Raw genomic sequence first — 18,240 nt, forward strand, 5'->3', positions numbered from 1 at the left:
CAGGAGAGTCTAACTGGCATCAAGAAATGGGCAAAGGGCACAACACTGATGGCCACAATACAGACGGAGACGGGGAGTAAACAAGAACTGAAAAGTTATGTTGACCCCTGTTTTGCCCCAGCGTTTGTCTTAACAGGTCACACAATGAATAAGTGGTTGGTATGGGAACCATTTTGGCAGCGGAAATCAAACTTGGTTGCAACTCGCTCTTGTTTGGCCACACCAGCAGCAAACAAAGCCTTGAAAATCTGTGGCTTCCAAATTGCCAATCAGCCTGATTAGACTCGACATTGTGTTTTCCCAGCAGAGCGTTTGTCGTCGCTCTATGTATGTCGTCAGCTCTTTCTCCAGCTCACTAAGCTCTCCTCTCTCAGTAGATATGCCTTCTGTCTGCTCACATTTCTCATCGGTCCATCTTTAATCTCCCCTGACTTCGTCACCGCCTCCTTAATACGACCCCATAAAACTATGTTTGATCTCCCCCTTTAGAAGCTGGGAGAATTAGCAAGATAAGAAAAGAGACGGAGAAGACTCCAAAACAAGCGTCGAGCACCTCAGGTTTGCTTGAAACAGTGTGCAAATAAATATCTCATTTCGGAGTAATGTGGTGAGGGTTCACAACTCTCTATCTTTCTCCAGGCGTCTTTAAAACATTGTTTGCTGCTCTGATTTTAATGGCTCGTTGGCCGCATCATAAAGAGTGACTCCATATATGTGACCCTTAGCTCAGCCTTATCTTGCTTTTTCAGAGGGGTGAGTACTTACAGTGTTGAGTCTGAGCACATAAACAGGATTATCTTCTGAAACCTACGCGTACTTGCCTCAGTGATATCCGACATTCAAAAGTAAATTAACCACTCAAGCATGCACACCCTTGCAGAACAGGCTGTAAATTATACCTGGAGAGGAAAGACAAAAAAATGCTGCCCCATCAAAGATTTAGTTTATTTAATAAACTGATACAAGGTTATCAAGAAAGACATTAAATATCCATGCAGCAGTGATGGGAAAATAAGAGAATGCTTCACTGAAGAATGTCAGCTAAGCAAAGGGTCAGGAAAGGGTAACTGTTGGCTACCAGGACCCCGATGAGCACAGTGAATTGTTAGTGTCCTGCACCTTCAATTTACAAAGACGGGTCCGAAGCAAGCGCACGGCAGAATAAACTGTCGAATCAATAAACTTCAGTGTGTAAACAGTGCTGAACAAGCTGTTTTCTGTGGGATTTACACACAACAACAGATCTCCAAAATGAAGGAACTATATGTGTTGAATCTTCTCTTCTTCTCCATAGTCAGTGTAATCTTCGACGATCGTGTCACATTAGGATAAATAAACTTCGCAGGTAGGCGAGCGCACGTTGGTTGTTTTGCGATCCTAGCAAGAACCCGTGGGCTAAATGCGGGCCTGAGAAAGCGACAGTGGCATCAGAGGAGTGTCCCAGGGGAGGAAGGCAGAGGGAGATATAAAGATATATAGACACAAGGCCCACAGAGAGCACTTGAGAGAGATTGCCTCTAGAGAGGGTAACTCAGAGATAAGAGAGTCATCCAGTAATGAGGAGAAAAGAGTTCTGCCTGGTGAGAGGGAGAGAAAAAAAAGAGTGGATGGTAAAGAAAGGAGGACATATTGGCAAAAGTTGGATCAACTTTTTGCTTCACACACACTTTTTTCTGCTCTTTATATTCAGTACATAGCCAGGCCTATTGTTGCTAATAAATACCAGTAGATGGATGAGTTCAGGGAGCTAATAATTTTTGGGTCTTAATGTCATAACCTACTGACTTTTTCTTTCCTAAGACTCAGCTACTACTAGCTAATGCCTATGCAGTATTTTGAAATGCTGAGTAACTGAGGATGGTGGATTAGTCCCTGTCACAGTGCATCATCTCTCTATCTGATATTCAAGACTTGGCTAAGGGTTCTGTAACATGTTCAATTCTCTTGCTTACAATTACTTTGTTTTTATACTTTTTGGTTTAGTTTGCTGGCTAATGTTCACATAATTTATCATTTTCTAGTTATTACCTACCGCAGTTCATGGCTTTTTTTTTGCCCCGTGTTAGACCCAGGATCACATCGCTTTGTGTGATCCTTCCTTCATGTTGTTTGGCATATCTGTAGGATTTCTTCAGCTGACACTTCTGTACTGGATGTGCAGCTGACCAATATGTATTATCATGCTATTATGCCGATATAGACCAATATCTCTAAGGAATGTTTCGGAGACCCTAATCTACATTATGAAGTGATGTGATTGGTTAAAGAAAATTGTAAATTTTTGCAGAAGCATTCCTTTTCTATGGCCTTCAATTCTCCATTCATCTCTAAATCAAGACACTTCTGGTAAAACATAACTCTTTCCAGCACTAGCATTAATTTGAAACCAGAAGTTCACTTGCAGCAGATAAAGACAGCTAAATGTTTTTTGTTTTTTTTCTCTCTCTGTCTGAAGTTGTATCTCACCAAATTTCCCATATTTGTTTTATTTATTTATTTGGATTAGCTAGGATCACCAAAATGATGTATATTTGTTGCATGCCAGAAAACATAGTGGAACATTTTTTAGATGCTTTTCTTTGCTTTTCTTAAAATTCTGAATTTTATATCAATTGCTTTGTATGTGGGATAACTCTTTTCAAGCAATGTCTTCAGCTATTCACAGGCACAGCAACGTACAGTCTACAAATGGAACGGCTCATTTCACCATTGTTTAAGCCACTGATATATTCTGAGCCACTTACCCTGACACCTATCTTTGGGTTTCTCACTAATATTACCGTCACTGATGCAACCTGTTGGAAAATCTGAGAAAGTGGGTCATTATCGAGATCACTGTCATCAGCTCTGCCTCTTTCGGAGGCTCTTTTTGGGTGTTTTGTTAGCAGCATGCAACTCTTCAGCTGATAAAAGTCAAATTTACGTTTTAACTAGTGGTTTATGTTTTTATAAGTTAAAAGCTTTCAGTGAAAAGTGTTGAATCCAACAACTGTTGGCTTATGAGAGACATACTAGGAGAGATTTCACCAAATGTTTGATTTAGTTCATGGATCTGATGCAAACATCTCAGTGGTTTTAGTTTTTTATTTCTATTTTAGACACTGTTTGCAACATTGCATTGAGATACGCCTGGACAACTTTAACTAATTGCTTGCATTTACTGTTTTATAAAGAGCGAGTGGCTGAACCTGGCAGAATCAGAGAGGAAGGAATTCAAGCCCACTCTGCCAAGAAGACTGGACAGAACGGTGAGTTTGGGCCACATCCCTTTCAGCTTCTGCGGGCATTCTTACCTTTTGTCATGTTCAAAGCTTGCATATAAAATACATAATAATTGTATATGTGAACTTAACATCAGTACAATGCAATTTTGCATTGTATTTTTTAATGTCTAAATGCTCTGTCCAAAAATAAGTTAAACACTAATATTACACTGGACCACCTACAATGTTGATTATGCTACATATTTGAAGTGACATTGTTTCTATAAGCTCCTGCAATGTTATGTTTGTCTTTCCAAAGTTGCATTTATTTTTTGCTGAGGTTTTAGAGAATATTGTAGTTGGACCGCTGTGCCAATTGTCTTTCAGAACACTTAAAAGGTTCTCAGTGGGATTTATGTCTGGACTTTGGTCAATCCATGGTCTTGGATGTCTGATGACCCTTTAACCAGTCTTGTGCAATTTAAACCTGATGAATTAGTATGGCAGCGTTCCAACCAATATTATCCTTTGGACGCATCATGTTACTCTGAACCAGAAAAATACACACCAGAAATAAAGGAGACATTTGAACCACTTGGTTCCTTGGCAAAATCATTTGTTAGCAACTTTGGCAAATAAGTTGATTCTGATTTTACTTTGGATATACGTCATGTCTGTGGTTCGTTTTTGTTTTCATCATATCAGAGATATTGCCAAGCTATGGTTCATAGTCAGACATATTGAACTGGAAATAATTATTCATGTTTCTGTTCCATCACCATTGGATTATTGCAACACACTTTACACAGGTCTTAGCAAAATCTCACTCCAGCAATTATAAGTTATTCTGCCTGACTTCTGTGAAAAATACCCCAAGTTTTCACATGTGATGCAACTACTCTTGCTTGCAGTTTATTTTGGAGTGCAATTTAAGATTATTTCTTTGACTTTGTGTCAAAGACAATCACCACACAGTATTAGGGGGCTTCTGCACCCAATTGTTCCTAACAAGTTCACGAGGTCCTGTGATCAGGGTCTGCTGTTTGTTCCCCATACTGAGAAGAAGCCAAAAGGAAATAAGCTGTTCTGTTCAGTAACCCACAGAGTCTAGAACTCTCTGGGAAAAAAAATGAAAATAAATGTTACAAAACCCAAGCCAGAACTCACTACTTTGATCTCAGATTACAGCATGGCCTCGAAGACTTATAAAAAATAGATAACATCATGATGGTTCTGTCACCTGCCCTTCACTTATTATGTCAGTTTATTATGTCCAATTATTATGCTCCTCTGCAAATTGAAGCAGTTTTTACTCTTTATAGTCACTCATAAGTGGTTTTCGTAACAGTTATACAATTGTTTGATGGAATCCTTTGACCTCTCTTCTCATTGTGTCTATGGAAATCCTCTTACTTTCATGACTGAACCTAGCTATGAGTTATGCTCTTGATTCAATATTTTTTTCCAACCATATCACCTCCTCTAAGATGATGATTCCCCTCTGTCCATCCAGTTTTTTGATGATTTGTCTGACAGCAGCCTCCTTAGAGCCATAGACGTCCTTACAATGTCATATTTTCCATGTCCGCAGGATGTGTCCACCAGGATTAAATTGGTGAACACATCAATGTTGTGAAATAAAACATAATCATCCATACAATGATTATCCAATGGAATGGTCTCACCTATTAGCTTTGTTAAATTTAGTGCATGACCTTTTTTGGACAGGCAGTTTGTACGTTTTGTTTCTGTTGCCAGATAATTTCATAATAGTAATTTCCTAATTGATCATGCTTTGACCAATGTTTCATTATCTATCTCTGTTTACTGTTTAACAGTTGTTTAAATTGATATAAAGCAGAAGATAATCTGTCATGTATGCCTCCCAAAAATAAAAGCTGAATAATGCACAAGCATTGTGTACGAGCAGGTACTAAAATTTGTTTTGAAGAAAGAAACGATGCTCATAGCAAAAACCCAACAGGATCATAGGGCGTATTTTTAAAAAGCCATGCTTGAGACCACATCTGTTTAAGTGCCAATGTGCAGAAGTGAGGTTATTATCTGTGTCTTAGTGCTAGGATGAAATGATTCTCCTCCTCTTTAATAAAGTTTAATTAGCCTATTAGTATTCCATCAAGCAACCAACTGGGAGACAATTTTGCATATTTGGAAGTACTCACAGAGGCTGAATTACTAAATAAATGGTAATAACTCTGAACCCACTCTCAGCAGTTGTTATTTAGAGGATATATTAAAACCATCCCTGGTAACAAAGTTTATCAGCTTTATATTAAATTCCTAATGTAAAGAGAGTAAAGAGCAGGCGACATGGGCATACCATCTTACATCAGGTTGCTGCACATAACACAACAGCCATTTTTACTATTGTAAATTGTAATGTAAACTGTGTTAAGTGCTTTTCTTTATGTAAATAAAGACAAATGCATGAGGAAAAACACTTTGTACTGTAAAGTTTTGACAGACATATCAGATTACTCCCAGATGAGTAACTTTCTTATTAACTAAATAGCTTCAATTAATCCGAATTATTCATGTGTATTTAGGTTCATATCAATCTCTGACATTTATGTTATGAGACATGCACTTTTATAATGTTTATTCCACTTCACAAGTGGAATAAATGAGATCTCAAAATCAATTTTATTCCACAAACAAATAGTCCCCATTTAGCCCTCTTTAAAATTGTCCTGGATACACCCCCTGCTAAACCGAAGCCTTTGAAATAAACATTATCTTAAGCACTGGCGCCTTTAAATATGTTGGATATAATTCACTAAATTAAAACTCGCTTAAAACAACAGACACCTGGGACATCAGCACAATAATTTGTTGCACATAAGGTTTTTTCAGATATGACATATTTGCCACACTGTACAGCTCTGTGTTTTTCAAGATTTGTTTTAACATAATTGCAAGGTTAGAAGAGAAGCGCGTCCATCAACTTGTCTGACAATTTAGTTTTTTTTTTGTTTTTTTTGTCTGATAATATTAAATTACATATGTCCAATGTGTTCTGGCAAACACTACTGCTGTAACTGAAATATGCATTCTTTGAGTTTTTAACCTGCAGTATAACACTGCCTTAACATGTATGAATGAAATGAAAATTGTATTAATGAACATTTAGATGGGAGATTAATGTGGCGTGGGGTTTGACACATCCATAAAGACACGTGCATAATTAATAACTGCCACAGAGTGTAAAAACATTTAATTACTACTTACACTAGAGGGTGAGGCAAAAAACAAGATCTGTGAGCTTTAAAGATTCATGCAGTTAGTCGAGTTTGTGGTCTGCATGGAAACTGACTAAGGGTTGAACCGACACAAACTGTTTGCCAGGCGACAACGTGTGGTTAGAAAAAGGCCTTGGGCATTTTGACAGACATTGTACAAGAGTGTGAGAAGAGGGTGAGAATATTTCATGGTAATTCAAAAGAAAAACCTTCACTTGCTGTACAGCAGCTACCCTTTTTAACTTCTGGCTGCTAACATGTTGCTAAAAATAACAATTATTCCTCTTCTTTTAATATATGCAAACAACATTTCAGCTACGTTAATATAAGGTCAGTTTAAAAGTTAATCAGAAGACAAATGGCAGCAAAAAAAATTGATTAAAAAATTATTCTAAAAAAGCAGAGAAAGTTGAGAAATATTCACACCAATAACTAAATAATAACAGGATAAAAGAACAGCTTTCAAATGTATTTTTGTAAGCTTCCCAATGTGAGCAGTCGCTAATTATTTTTGTTAGAAGCAGAAAAATGTTAAACACATGTGTGTGTGTGCGTGTGCATGCGTGTGTGTGTGTGTGTGTGTGTGTGTGTGTGTGTGTGTGTGCGTGTGTGTGTGTGTGTGTGTTAATGAACAGTTGGTGACGGGGTTTTACAGATATTTTGAAACAAAGACAAATTCAGTTCAGTGCCATCGGGTAGTGTGAGATGATCTGTTCACTCTTAAGCAAAGATTGGATTTTTTTTTTTTGGCATTTCCAACCAGACGGTGGTTGAGACCTGATTTCAGCAACGCAAAAATGTTCTTAGTATGTCTGTTCCTTTTTATAGCACCGCATGTTACGCTTTACTCTAGAAGCAGTTTCTCAATGTAGGTTAACCAAATGATCCCCAGATTGAGGATCAATCCCCAACACAGATCTTTATGCAAATAAAAATCTCAGGTGTGGTTAAACATCTTTAAAGCAAACACAACAGTTTCTGCCTCAGCTTCAGTTCAAAGAAACAACATTGAATATTTGCATGTCAACCTCAAAGTACGGAAGCCGTTACTGCTGCCAAAGCTAGACAAACCCAATATTGGACAAAGACGTACTTATTTAATTTATTTATTTATTTTTATTTAACACTGTTTTCCATCATGTCGTCTAAAGCCAGTATATCCCTACTGTTTACCTGCTGCATTAAAAGTGGCTGCCAGAAGTTTCTTTGCATTACTTTGTGACCCGAGGGTGATAACGTAGTCTCACCGGACTTAAAAATTTACCTTTGCTCAAACAAAATTTCTTTTTGAGCTCTTGCACTTATCAGAGACAAATGAAAGGGAAACACATTCCTGGAGAAATAATGTTATTCAGTGTTCAGGTTGGCTGGCAGCAATGTGACTCAAAATTAAACCCTTTCTACTTTATGCCTGTACACGCTGTGACCACCTTGCAGTCTGCATTTACCCTGCTGTTATCTGTGTGTGTGTGTGGGTATATGTTTCTACCTAACCAACCCCATTTCATGCATTTCCTGTTTTATTTGTACTTACTCTTTTCTCCACTATGATGACAGAAATTGTCGACCCACTTCAGGCAACACGGGTTACCTTTGTTTAAACCGTGACAATTACCGACTTGCACCTGAAACGAGTGTCCTCTGCCAGGCGTGTTGTCCTTAAATGCATCTTTGCTCTTTTGCTTTGAAGCCGTCTTCAAAGACCACTTGATTATTTGCTGACATGGTGTCCTATTAAAATTGGTCCGCTGCAAGCAGGAGATCCACAAAGGCTCCTCTTTCAGGAATTCGCACAATAAAACATGGATGTGCAGCTGTGTGTGCATATTGGTTGTGTGGCAGTGATGAATATTCCGCTTATAACCGAGAGTCAATAGTGTCTCCCTCCAGATATTTTTTTCTGCCCTAAGCCACCGTGGTTTCTTTCCCTGACATTCAAAATGGAACAGCCTGTTTATCTCCCCCATTCCTCAGTTACAACCACAATAATATGATTTGCTGATGGTTTCAATAATTAATTTTCTGGATGGTGAATCTCTTCCATCACCGCGTCCTCCCAGAGGCCCTGTCTGTGCTTTCATCCCTCCGTCATTTGTCTCTGACATCCCTCGCCTTGGTGCCATTCTTGGGCCAAACAGCCAGACCCCGAGGAGCGCTCAAAAAGCGAGGAGTGAAGTGGATTTTAATCTCCTCTTGATCTGTTTGTCTTATAGCTGCCTTTTCCTCCGTCTGGGCTTCCTCAGTAGCCCCCAGGTAAAAGAAGAAACACCTTTTTAATTAGTTTATCAGAGCCTGAAAGCAAAGTTCGTTTTCTTTTTCTAATAACAGTTCAGAATTTGTCCTTTGGGGATGGTTGTCAAAGCTTTTGTTTATTTAATCTCTGACTTGTTTGGTTGCCATTAAGAAAAGCACCACGGAGGGCAAACAGTGGAGAGCAATAGTTCAGCGGGGTCAACACAGAACATACGACCCGTTTCCAGCTTGGCATCAACTAATTTGAGCTCAATATCTACTCTGACAGGGCTTTTTGGCTCTTTAACCCCTCTTACTATCTTTGGTATCAAATTACTTTGTGTCATCCTGGCATCTGTGCACAATTAGAGAGCAGAGAAAACATTATTCCCCATCATATTGCTACTTTTTTAAGTGAAATCATGGCTAGAGAAAGATTTAAAAAAAATACAAATTAGGGGGCTAATTTACTTCTGGCTGTAATTGTGAAAGAACATTGTTTCTCACAAGTATAATGTGCTCTTTTGCCAGGGACACATGTGGAAAGCTCGTACCAGTTAGATTGTGCAGAAAGTAGCGGCATATTTGCTCTGCTAGGTGACATCATCCAGGAACCTTTTTTGTTGAGCACTTCTTAATGCGCATCACATTGCAGAAAACTTTTTGATTCTAATCTTGCTGCAGTTCTTACTAAATCCACTCCTGTTTGCAATCCTGCACACTCAACTTTTCTCACTCTTTGATATTTATCTAAATGATAAATGATAGAAATAGGATTAACTTGTATTTTTACCAGGCCTTCTTTGGCCTTCAAATTAGGTCTCTGCCATAGCCACTGAACTAACCCTTTTCAGCAAGTGGGTGTGTGGGAAGGTATACTTGCACGTGTGAACAGCTATTAGACAACCAGAACAAGTCCTCTAAATCATGAAAATTCACTTTTTTTTATTTATTTTTTTATGATCTGTCATGAAGAAGCCACTCCATGCTGTAAATTACGATGTGCGAGGCTTTAAAACTGTGTAAACTGTGTGTGTAGATTTGGACTCTTTTGGAGGAAGATTTTAGCAGGACAGATTTTGAGCCTTTGTTTATTAACAGAACTATTTTGAGCAGTCTTACATTTAAATCGTCACGTCTTCTTCAGATATTTTAAAATTTCCATGTGTTCGTCATCTTTGTGAAGTACGGTGTTGTCATGCTGTTGATGAGGAAGGAATACCTTGCACATATTCCCACAGTATAACAACTTTACAGGTAAAAAAAAAACTACTGAAGTCATTAACTTGCAGCTAAGAAATTATACATTTGTTAAAATATTTATGTACTGTTTATTTTTTTTTGTTTTGTTGTTTTTTGGGAGAAACTGCAATTAATAATAATCTGCTGACTGAAGTGAACATCATGCATCACAGGCTATGCTTTAACCTACATTTTCACCAAATTTAGATATAGTGCTGTTCTACTGAATTCAACCACAGTAAATGTATTTGCAGTAAAATATGTTTTAGACTGTAATTTATCATTTGTGGTACCAAAAACAATATTTTTGCAGATAATTATCAAATTTATTTTTGCATTGTGAAGGTGAAGTACAGTATGACTGGAAGAAATATCAAATCAGTTTGAAGCTGGTGAGCGTGTCTCTGAGTGACAGAAAGGGAAAGACAGGAATATGCTGATTGTAGAGATTTTGGATTTGAGAGACATGCAGGAGTAGCTGAAGCCTGAATTAGCTGATGATGCTGAGGATTTCCTTCCAGAGCTCAAGAAAGAAAGAATTCGAATTACCTTATATTTGAAAGTTTAAAAGGCGTAGGAGAGATTTATTTTGTGTGCTGTAAACGTACTGACAGACTGTAGTGAAATCTGTCAGTACAATATATTTTTGACTTTGATTGTCATTTCATTTTTGCTAAATGTTTTAAACATTGGTCAAAAAGCTCCTCGGTGGCAGGGCCCCGGGGGTGGATGAGATCCGCCCGGAGTTCCTTAAGGCTCTGGATGTTGTAGGGTTGCGTTGGCTCGCGCGACTCTGCAATATCGCATGGATATCGGGGGCAGCTCCCCTGGATTGGCAGACCGGGGTGGTGGTCCCCCTGTTTAAAAAGGGGGACCGGAGGGTGTGATCCAATTACAGGGGGGTCACACTCTTAAGCCTCCCTGGTAAGGTCTATTCAGGGGTCCTGGAGAGGAGGGTCCGTCGGATAGTCGAACCTCGGATTCAGGAGGAGCAGTGTGGTTTTCGTCCTGGTCGTGGAACACTGGACCAGCTCTACACCCTCAGCAGAGTCCTGGAGGGTGCATGGGAGTTCGCCCAACCGGTCTACATGTGTTTTGTGGACTTGGAGAAGGCGTTCGACCGTGTCCCCAGGGGGGCCTTGTGGGGGGTTCTCCGGGAGTATGGGGTACCGGGCCCTTTGATACGGGCTGTCAGGTCCCTGTACGACCGGTGTCAGAGTCTGGTCCGCATTGCCGGCAGTAAGTCGGGCTCGTTTCCGGTGAGAGTTGGACTCCGCCAAGGCTGCCCTTTGTCACCGATTCTGTTCATTACCTTCATGGACAGAATTTCTAGGCGCAGCCGAGGTGTTGAGGGGATCCGTTTTGGTGGCCTTAGGATCGCATCTCTGCTTTTTGCGGATGATGTGGTCCTTTTGGCTTCATCGGAACGTGATCTGCGGCTCTCACTGGAGCGGTTCGCGGCCGAGTGTGAAGCGGCTGGGATGAGGCTCAGTGCCTCCAAATCCGAGGCCAGGGTCTTGAGCCGGAAAAGGGTAGAGTGCCTTCTCCAGGTCAGGGGGGTCGTCCTGCCTCAAGTGGAGGAGTTTAAGTATCTGGGGATCTTGTTCACGAATGAGGGAAGAAGGGAGCGGGAGATCGACAGGCGGATTGGGGCAGCGTCTGCTGTGAAGCGGGCGCTGTACCAGTCCGTCGTGGTGAAGAGAGAGCTGAGTCAAAAAGCGAAGCTCTCGATTTACCGGTCGATCTACGTTCCCACCCTCATCTATGGTCATGAGCTTTGGGTCATGACCGAAAGAACGAGGTCCCGGATACAAGCGGCCGAAATGGGTTTCCTCCGCAGGGTGGCTGGGCTCTCCCTTAGAGATAGGGTGAGAAGCTCGGTCATCCGGGAGGGACTCAGAGTAGAGCCACTGCTCCTCCACGTCGAGAGGAGCCAGTTGAGGTGGCTCGGGCATCTGGTCAGGATGCCTCCTGGACGCCTCCCTGGTGAGGTGTTCCGGGCACGTCCCACCGGGAGGAGGCCCCGAGGAAGACCCAGGACAGGCTGGAGGGACTATGTCTCTCGGCTGGCCTGGGAACGCCTTGGGGTTCCCCCGGAGGAGCTGGAAGAAGTGGCTGGGGAGAGGGAAGTCTGGGCCTCCCTTCTGAAGCTGCTGCCCCCGCGACCCGATCCCGGATAAGCGGAAGAAGATGGATGGATGGATGGATGGATGGATGGATGGATGGGTTTTAAACAATATTGTTCTTGTAAAAAGTTCATTGTTAAAATGCACATTCTTCGGTGTCTGAGAGGTGAAGAGCAAAACGCTGAATTATGGATGGATGGGACAGAAACATGCAGAGAGCGTAGGGTCGGGACAAGCTGTTTATACTTTCATTACACTGAACCATATTGTGAAATGCGTAGCTTCATTAATTTAACAGTAATATTTTCATTATCTCTTTAAATGACATGGCTTTCACGCGTTATATATCATGATTTATTTGTCACATACATATTTAGATGCACATTATTCTAGAGACTTGCTTTTACTGTAACAGATGTGAAAAGTGCATGTTTAACATATAGATATAGAGTGAAGCTTTTATAATCCATGCATAAAAGAGTTTGTTGAATAAAACCCCGATGTGCATGAAATGCTACTACATAATAATGTTTGGTACACAGAGAAATGTTGAAAACCTCACATATTTACACATGTACTTTAACTGGGCATTAGCTTGAAGGCTTTATCTTTGGTCTTCTTGTTCAGTCAGATGAATCTTATTTTTTCTCAGCAGAACACTGGATGTCGGCAGCACATGTATTTTCTTTTATGCGTTTCCTGTTTTCTCCGAGCATGAGCTACCAACCAAGACGAATATTGATCTCCCCCCACAGCATTATAAAAAGAAATCTGGCCAGATGGCAGCTGGGTTGACAGCAACAGCAGAGTGTTCAAAGCAAATATTATTACAACAGCGAAAAGTACATCCGACGTGCCGTGGCAAAGGCAACAGGATCTTAAAGTCAAATTGCAAAAGTCACGTAGTTTGGCCATGCGGGAGCAGTTTGACAGCGTACGACGCGAGACTCTGAAATTGTGACCGCTGAGAGATAAGGACAGCAGGGCTCATCTTGTTACAATCATTGAAATGTGTCGGGTCAACATAGTTTGTTGATATAGCTCCAATTCAAAAATGTCATCAAGGCACTTTGCAGGGCAAACTGACACAGATCCTGTGCAATGACTGTTTGTGTAATTCAGTTCAAAACAAATGTAATTCATCTATCCATCAATTTTCTATGATTCTCCTATCCTTGGGTTGACTGAGGGTGGGTGCTGAACCCCAGAGCTCAGGAGGCAATAGGTGGGGTGAACCCTTAAAAGAGGCAGTATTATTCTTGTATCATAATCAAGTAGCTGTTACTTTTTAGTTAATATAAAAATATGATATTTATATCAAATATGACTTTTAAAAAATTACTTCCAATTACTTCCAACGTTGAAATTGGGCCTGTGTCTCTAAAATCTCCTCCGTCTGAAACTCTGCCTTCCATGAAGTTGTCAAAACACGGCTCCTAAAACACTTTCACAATCTTTTTTCTACCAGAGTAGCACTAAAAAGTAGCTCTTATAATGAGCTCAGCACATGTTCAGTTCCTCCAGGTGTTTGCTTCCTGCTGCTGGCTAGTCTGAAGGAGCTGAATGAGAGCGTTGTGGGACGGGTCTGCTCCGTGAGGTGGAAGATCGAAAGCTTGGAAACTGCAGCTCCAATGTGAAACCTGGTGCCTCAAAGGCTACGTCCGCTCAGGCATTTAAATGTTTGCAGTGGAAGATTAAAGGATTTTTCAAACATATAAGAAAAGATCAAGGCAACACTCCAGATATGTTTTTGATGCAAGAATAACATCATAACATGATGTAAAACTCAAAAAAGTCAATTCTACATAATACTGCCTCTTTAAAAGGTCACCACTTCATCACAGGGCTCAGAAGGATTCAGTTAATCTCCAATCGTTCAGTCAGATCCAGACCCAGCTCTGCACAGACTAATTTAATAGTGATTTTCTAACAATAGAGTCAAAGTGTGATGGTCATAAAACATGTCTAAAACACAACTGATTTCATTAACTTGTCACTTTACAACAGTACGACCTCTTAAGCAAGCATGGGGCGACAGTGGACATGCCCGCTCCCTATACTCTGAAGGATTGGGTCTCTATATAAACTGCCACAAGAGAGAGCCAAAAATATCACAAAGACTTGAGGTGTTTATCCAGCCCTCCGGAGTGAAACAGACATGCTGCAGTCAAACCAAACGGCATTAGGATCAATCTGCTCTCGGAGGCACAACAAACACTTACTCAGCAGTAGCCTGGAGGTCATAATAGCATGGCTCATTGATGTGAAAATTGAAAAGCTCAGCAAACTTAAACGCATTTCTTGAAATTCATTCGGCTTAAGTTCATGTAAAGAATGTGTCGGGGCCCCTTTTTTAATGATCTGCTTGTGTCATTGGCGCTTGTTAACTTCAGCTAAGGCTCTGCCAGGTTTCTCTATCTGGCACGAACAAGGCGTATTGATGGTGGCACGTGTGAATAAGGCCATTTCTCTTCTGGACAAATACTTTCTGTAGCACTTAAGAGAATGCATAATTTCACCCATCCCTGATTGTATTTTATATTAGCTTAATTTGGAAGCTACTCAAAGTGGAGGTTTTCTCCTCTGCTAAGCTGTTGCAGTCAGGCCAGTATTGGAGAAAAAAGGATTATAAGGCTCCATTTTCCCATCACTCTCCCAACTGTTCCACATTTTATTGTCCTGTTAACTTTTTGTACTTTGAAAATGTGATAGTGGCTCATGTTCTTTATTCTTTCTTTCGTTTTTTTTTTTTTTTTTTTTGAGTATGCAGAATCTTTTGGGAACTAGTTCCCTTACTATGCACTTGGTCATAAAATAATCTTCAATGTAACTTAAATTAAAGTTTTATGTAACTAAAGTGTCCAACTGCCATTCTTACGTTGGTCTTTGTACTTACATTATAAATCTGACTTGTTTTAGTTTAATGCATTTTAACAATAATGTCAAACGTTTTCAAGGCTTTCCTCAAAAAGACATGTTCACATTTTTCTTGATAAATAAAGGTTAAATGAATAAACACAATAAAAGTAGCACTGATACGTTGCTTGTGAGTAGTTGCAGTAAAACCACAATTTTTATCTGCAACAAAAGAGAAAATTCAAATTTTAAGTACCATACTGCCCTATTTTTTTCTACTTTTTGCTGTTTAAAGAGTTCAACTTTATACTTGAGTGCTTAGTTGAAGATTTTTTTAAGCTGTTTTTAATAATGATTAGTTGGGGCCATATATGGGCAATTGCTTGGGCTGCAAAGCTTTCCATTTCATCTGCTCTCAGTAGAATTGCATTTATACACTGCAAAATTTAAGGCATAATTAAAGGTGGCAATTTTGTTCTGTTTTAATTTAATCTATTTTTTACACATTTTTGTCTTCTTTGAACATGAGTTGTTTGTTTTTTATTTGCTCTTATTAGTTGTGTAGCTTTTGATTACATCTGCATTTTGAAAGGACTTTTTTATATATATTTTAACTTAAATACTTGTTGCAGAGGTTCTACAAAACAGCTTCTACTGTGCTTGTATCTTCAGATCCAAGAGGCAGTTATAGGAGCTGCCAATTCCAGTAGTTGTGTTTGCTAGGAAAAAAAAGAAAAAAAGAAACACTGCCAGCAGTACCTGATATAGCCGTATTCGTAAAAGTAATGGCAGAGTTGGTGATTATTTTGGATTCCTGTACCTAATAAAATCTATCGACTTGTTCTCAGATCCAACAACACAATCACGGCACTTTATGTTTACACATCAAAGAAGCAACAGATCTGAAAATGGTTTGACTGTTATTGCAGATATACTTAATGGTCCTTAAAATGAACCTATTAGATAAGGCTAATTAAAGTAAAAGGAGACACTATCATCAGTTGCAATTTCTTTGTCAACCAGACATGTATGTGTTGATCAGTGAGAAGGGAATAAGCATGGTGAAGCTTTCTATTTTTAATGCTGCTCCGTTATCAAATTTGATGGGTAGCAGATGAAGATTGTACACAAATCAATGAAAATTAAAAAAAAAATTAGGTGAGACTTAGAGACAACGTTTTCCTTGTCACTTGAAAGCAAATTTTTATGCAGCAAGATGAGCTGGATTTCTTGCGCATATTGATTGATCACGCAGATGAGAATAACGCGATGCTTTAGATTAGAAGGATGAGAGGGGAATGACAGCAGATGAGAGAATCGCATTAAGGAGAGTGAAGGAGGGGAGGCAGCATGTGCTGCAGTGCTTCTGCATTACAATTGATCGACTGCTTTAACCACCAGTGCTGCTCACTGAAGCTTTAAATAGATGGATAAAACTCTCCTTTACCCAGCTCTCTGTTGGTCGCTTCTCCTCCCTGCCTCCTTGATGCCTTCCTCATCCTTTCACATTCACCTCCCTCTCCCTCTCCCTTTTCTTCTTTATTGGCTCTGCTGTTTACTCCTGTTTCCTGTTTCATTTATCTCCCTTCCTGCGCTCCTTTGCCTTCAATGCTAATTTTTCTTACCGACTCCACTTATCTGTGCTTTTGCTCTGCTGTCTTCTTTTCTTGTGCTGTCTCTGCCTCATCCTTACACTTTCTTTCACTTTGAATTTTCATGAAATGTTTCTAACCGATCTTTGTGGTTTCTGAAGGATGTTCAAACATTTCCTTTCGCCTCCTGCTCCGTCTTTTTAAGTTAAGTTCTATTAACATGAAAATTAATCGATATGGTCACAGCAGATAACCTACTCAGTCTGGGTCTGGCAAAGGAGTCAGCCTATGGCTGCTGTCACCATATGCTTGCTCACGAAGAAGAAATGCAGCCAAGTTAATCCGTCAATGAAAATGTCCTTAGATGGACCACTTTTGAAATCACATCATCAGCCAATTTTGACTGGACCCAGCTAGAATGGATATAAAAAAAACAAAAAAAAACTGTTTATGTTTTGTCCCACTTTAATACTTCGAACCACCAAATAAATGTTAACATCAGAGAAATTAATACAAAATGCATTTGTATGTCATGAAGCGGGGTGAGGGTATTATGTATTTTCCGTCACATAGTCCTATCAGTCAATCTTCAGTTGTTATTAAAATGCTGTGTAGCAAACATAACTTAAAATAAACTTGACTTTGTGTCTCAGAGCTGTATCTACTGCCACAGACTGCTGCCGCTGTGCGGGGAGATGAACAAATGGGACAAATTGTATAGCAATTTAATAACACTCCCATGTTTTAGAGTTTACCATAAATATTAAGACATGTTGATGGTGTGGATGTTTTCAGTCAAGTTTAACACTCTGCAAGAATCTAATATTACTTAAAGAACAGATTGAACTATGGGACAAAGAGCCAATTATTTTCAGCATGTTACAGTTAATTAAAATCATGTTTTGAAATGGGTTATTTGCTAAATTGTTTTATCTGCAGACACAACACCATGTTTAGATCATTTTATTATGTTTTTGAGGTGTTCATACTGTAATGATACCGGATAAAAAAAACAAATAAACAAAAAAAAACAACTGGATTAAATATATAATTTGTATAATATTCCTAAAAACACCGCTGAAACTCAAAACGTCTGAATCTGCTTTAGTGCTCACACCATTGTGCTTCTTTTTTTTTTAGTTTTGCTAGAGAGTAGAGGCCTTGTAGTAATCCTGACTTGTCCTCCAATCCCCCTCTAAGCAGACACGAGCCTCATCTTTTTTTCCTCAATCTTTTTGCTTTCGCTTTGTCTCCTAGTTGTCTTCAGCTCTCATTTCCTCGCAGCAGTAATGCCATTTTTCAGCTAAGTGAAATGAGATGGGTTTCCTCCAGTGCTAGACAGATGGAGGTGAGGACAGGTCCAAATCAGCAAGCAATTGAAGCACACTGCACCACAGACTTATCTTCTCTGTGCTTCCAGGGAATATGACAGAGCAAACAGCCTTGCAGATGTGCTTTTACGTGTTTGTGCAGGCAGTAAAGAGGAAATGTGTTGCTCAGTTATGATAAATGTACACAACACAGTCTCCCCTTCACCATTTTCACTGGGTTGATGGTTCCTTTTCATCACAATTGGGGGATAAAAAAAAAGCGGCTTCAGATGTAGCATGTCTACAACCTAGGCGTCATTTCTAACGTGAGAGAGGGAATTACAGCATAGGATCAAATATTGGCACAAAATCCTCTCAAGTCTGTATTTCTAGCCAGTCTGACTCTAATAAACATAAGC

General features: G+C 39.7%; 1 protein-coding gene across 1 annotated transcript in view; it reads left to right on the forward strand.

Annotated features, from left to right (window-relative positions):
* The window catches only part of spock1 (SPARC (osteonectin), cwcv and kazal like domains proteoglycan 1), a 118,585-nt gene that overhangs the window by 72,341 nt on the left and 28,004 nt on the right, over positions 1-18,240 (forward strand). The window contains exon 4 of the mRNA XM_088009601.1: positions 3,174-3,248. Within this exon, the coding sequence (XP_087865727.1) occupies positions 3,174-3,248 (75 nt within the window). The remainder of the gene's footprint in view (positions 1-3,173; positions 3,249-18,240) is intronic.

This window comes from Poecilia mexicana, unplaced genomic scaffold (assembly GCF_051168715.1).
Source record: "Poecilia mexicana isolate PSO_F unplaced genomic scaffold, ASM5116871v1 scaffold_10, whole genome shotgun sequence".
In the NCBI taxonomy this organism is placed as follows: Eukaryota; Metazoa; Chordata; class Actinopteri; order Cyprinodontiformes; family Poeciliidae; genus Poecilia; species Poecilia mexicana.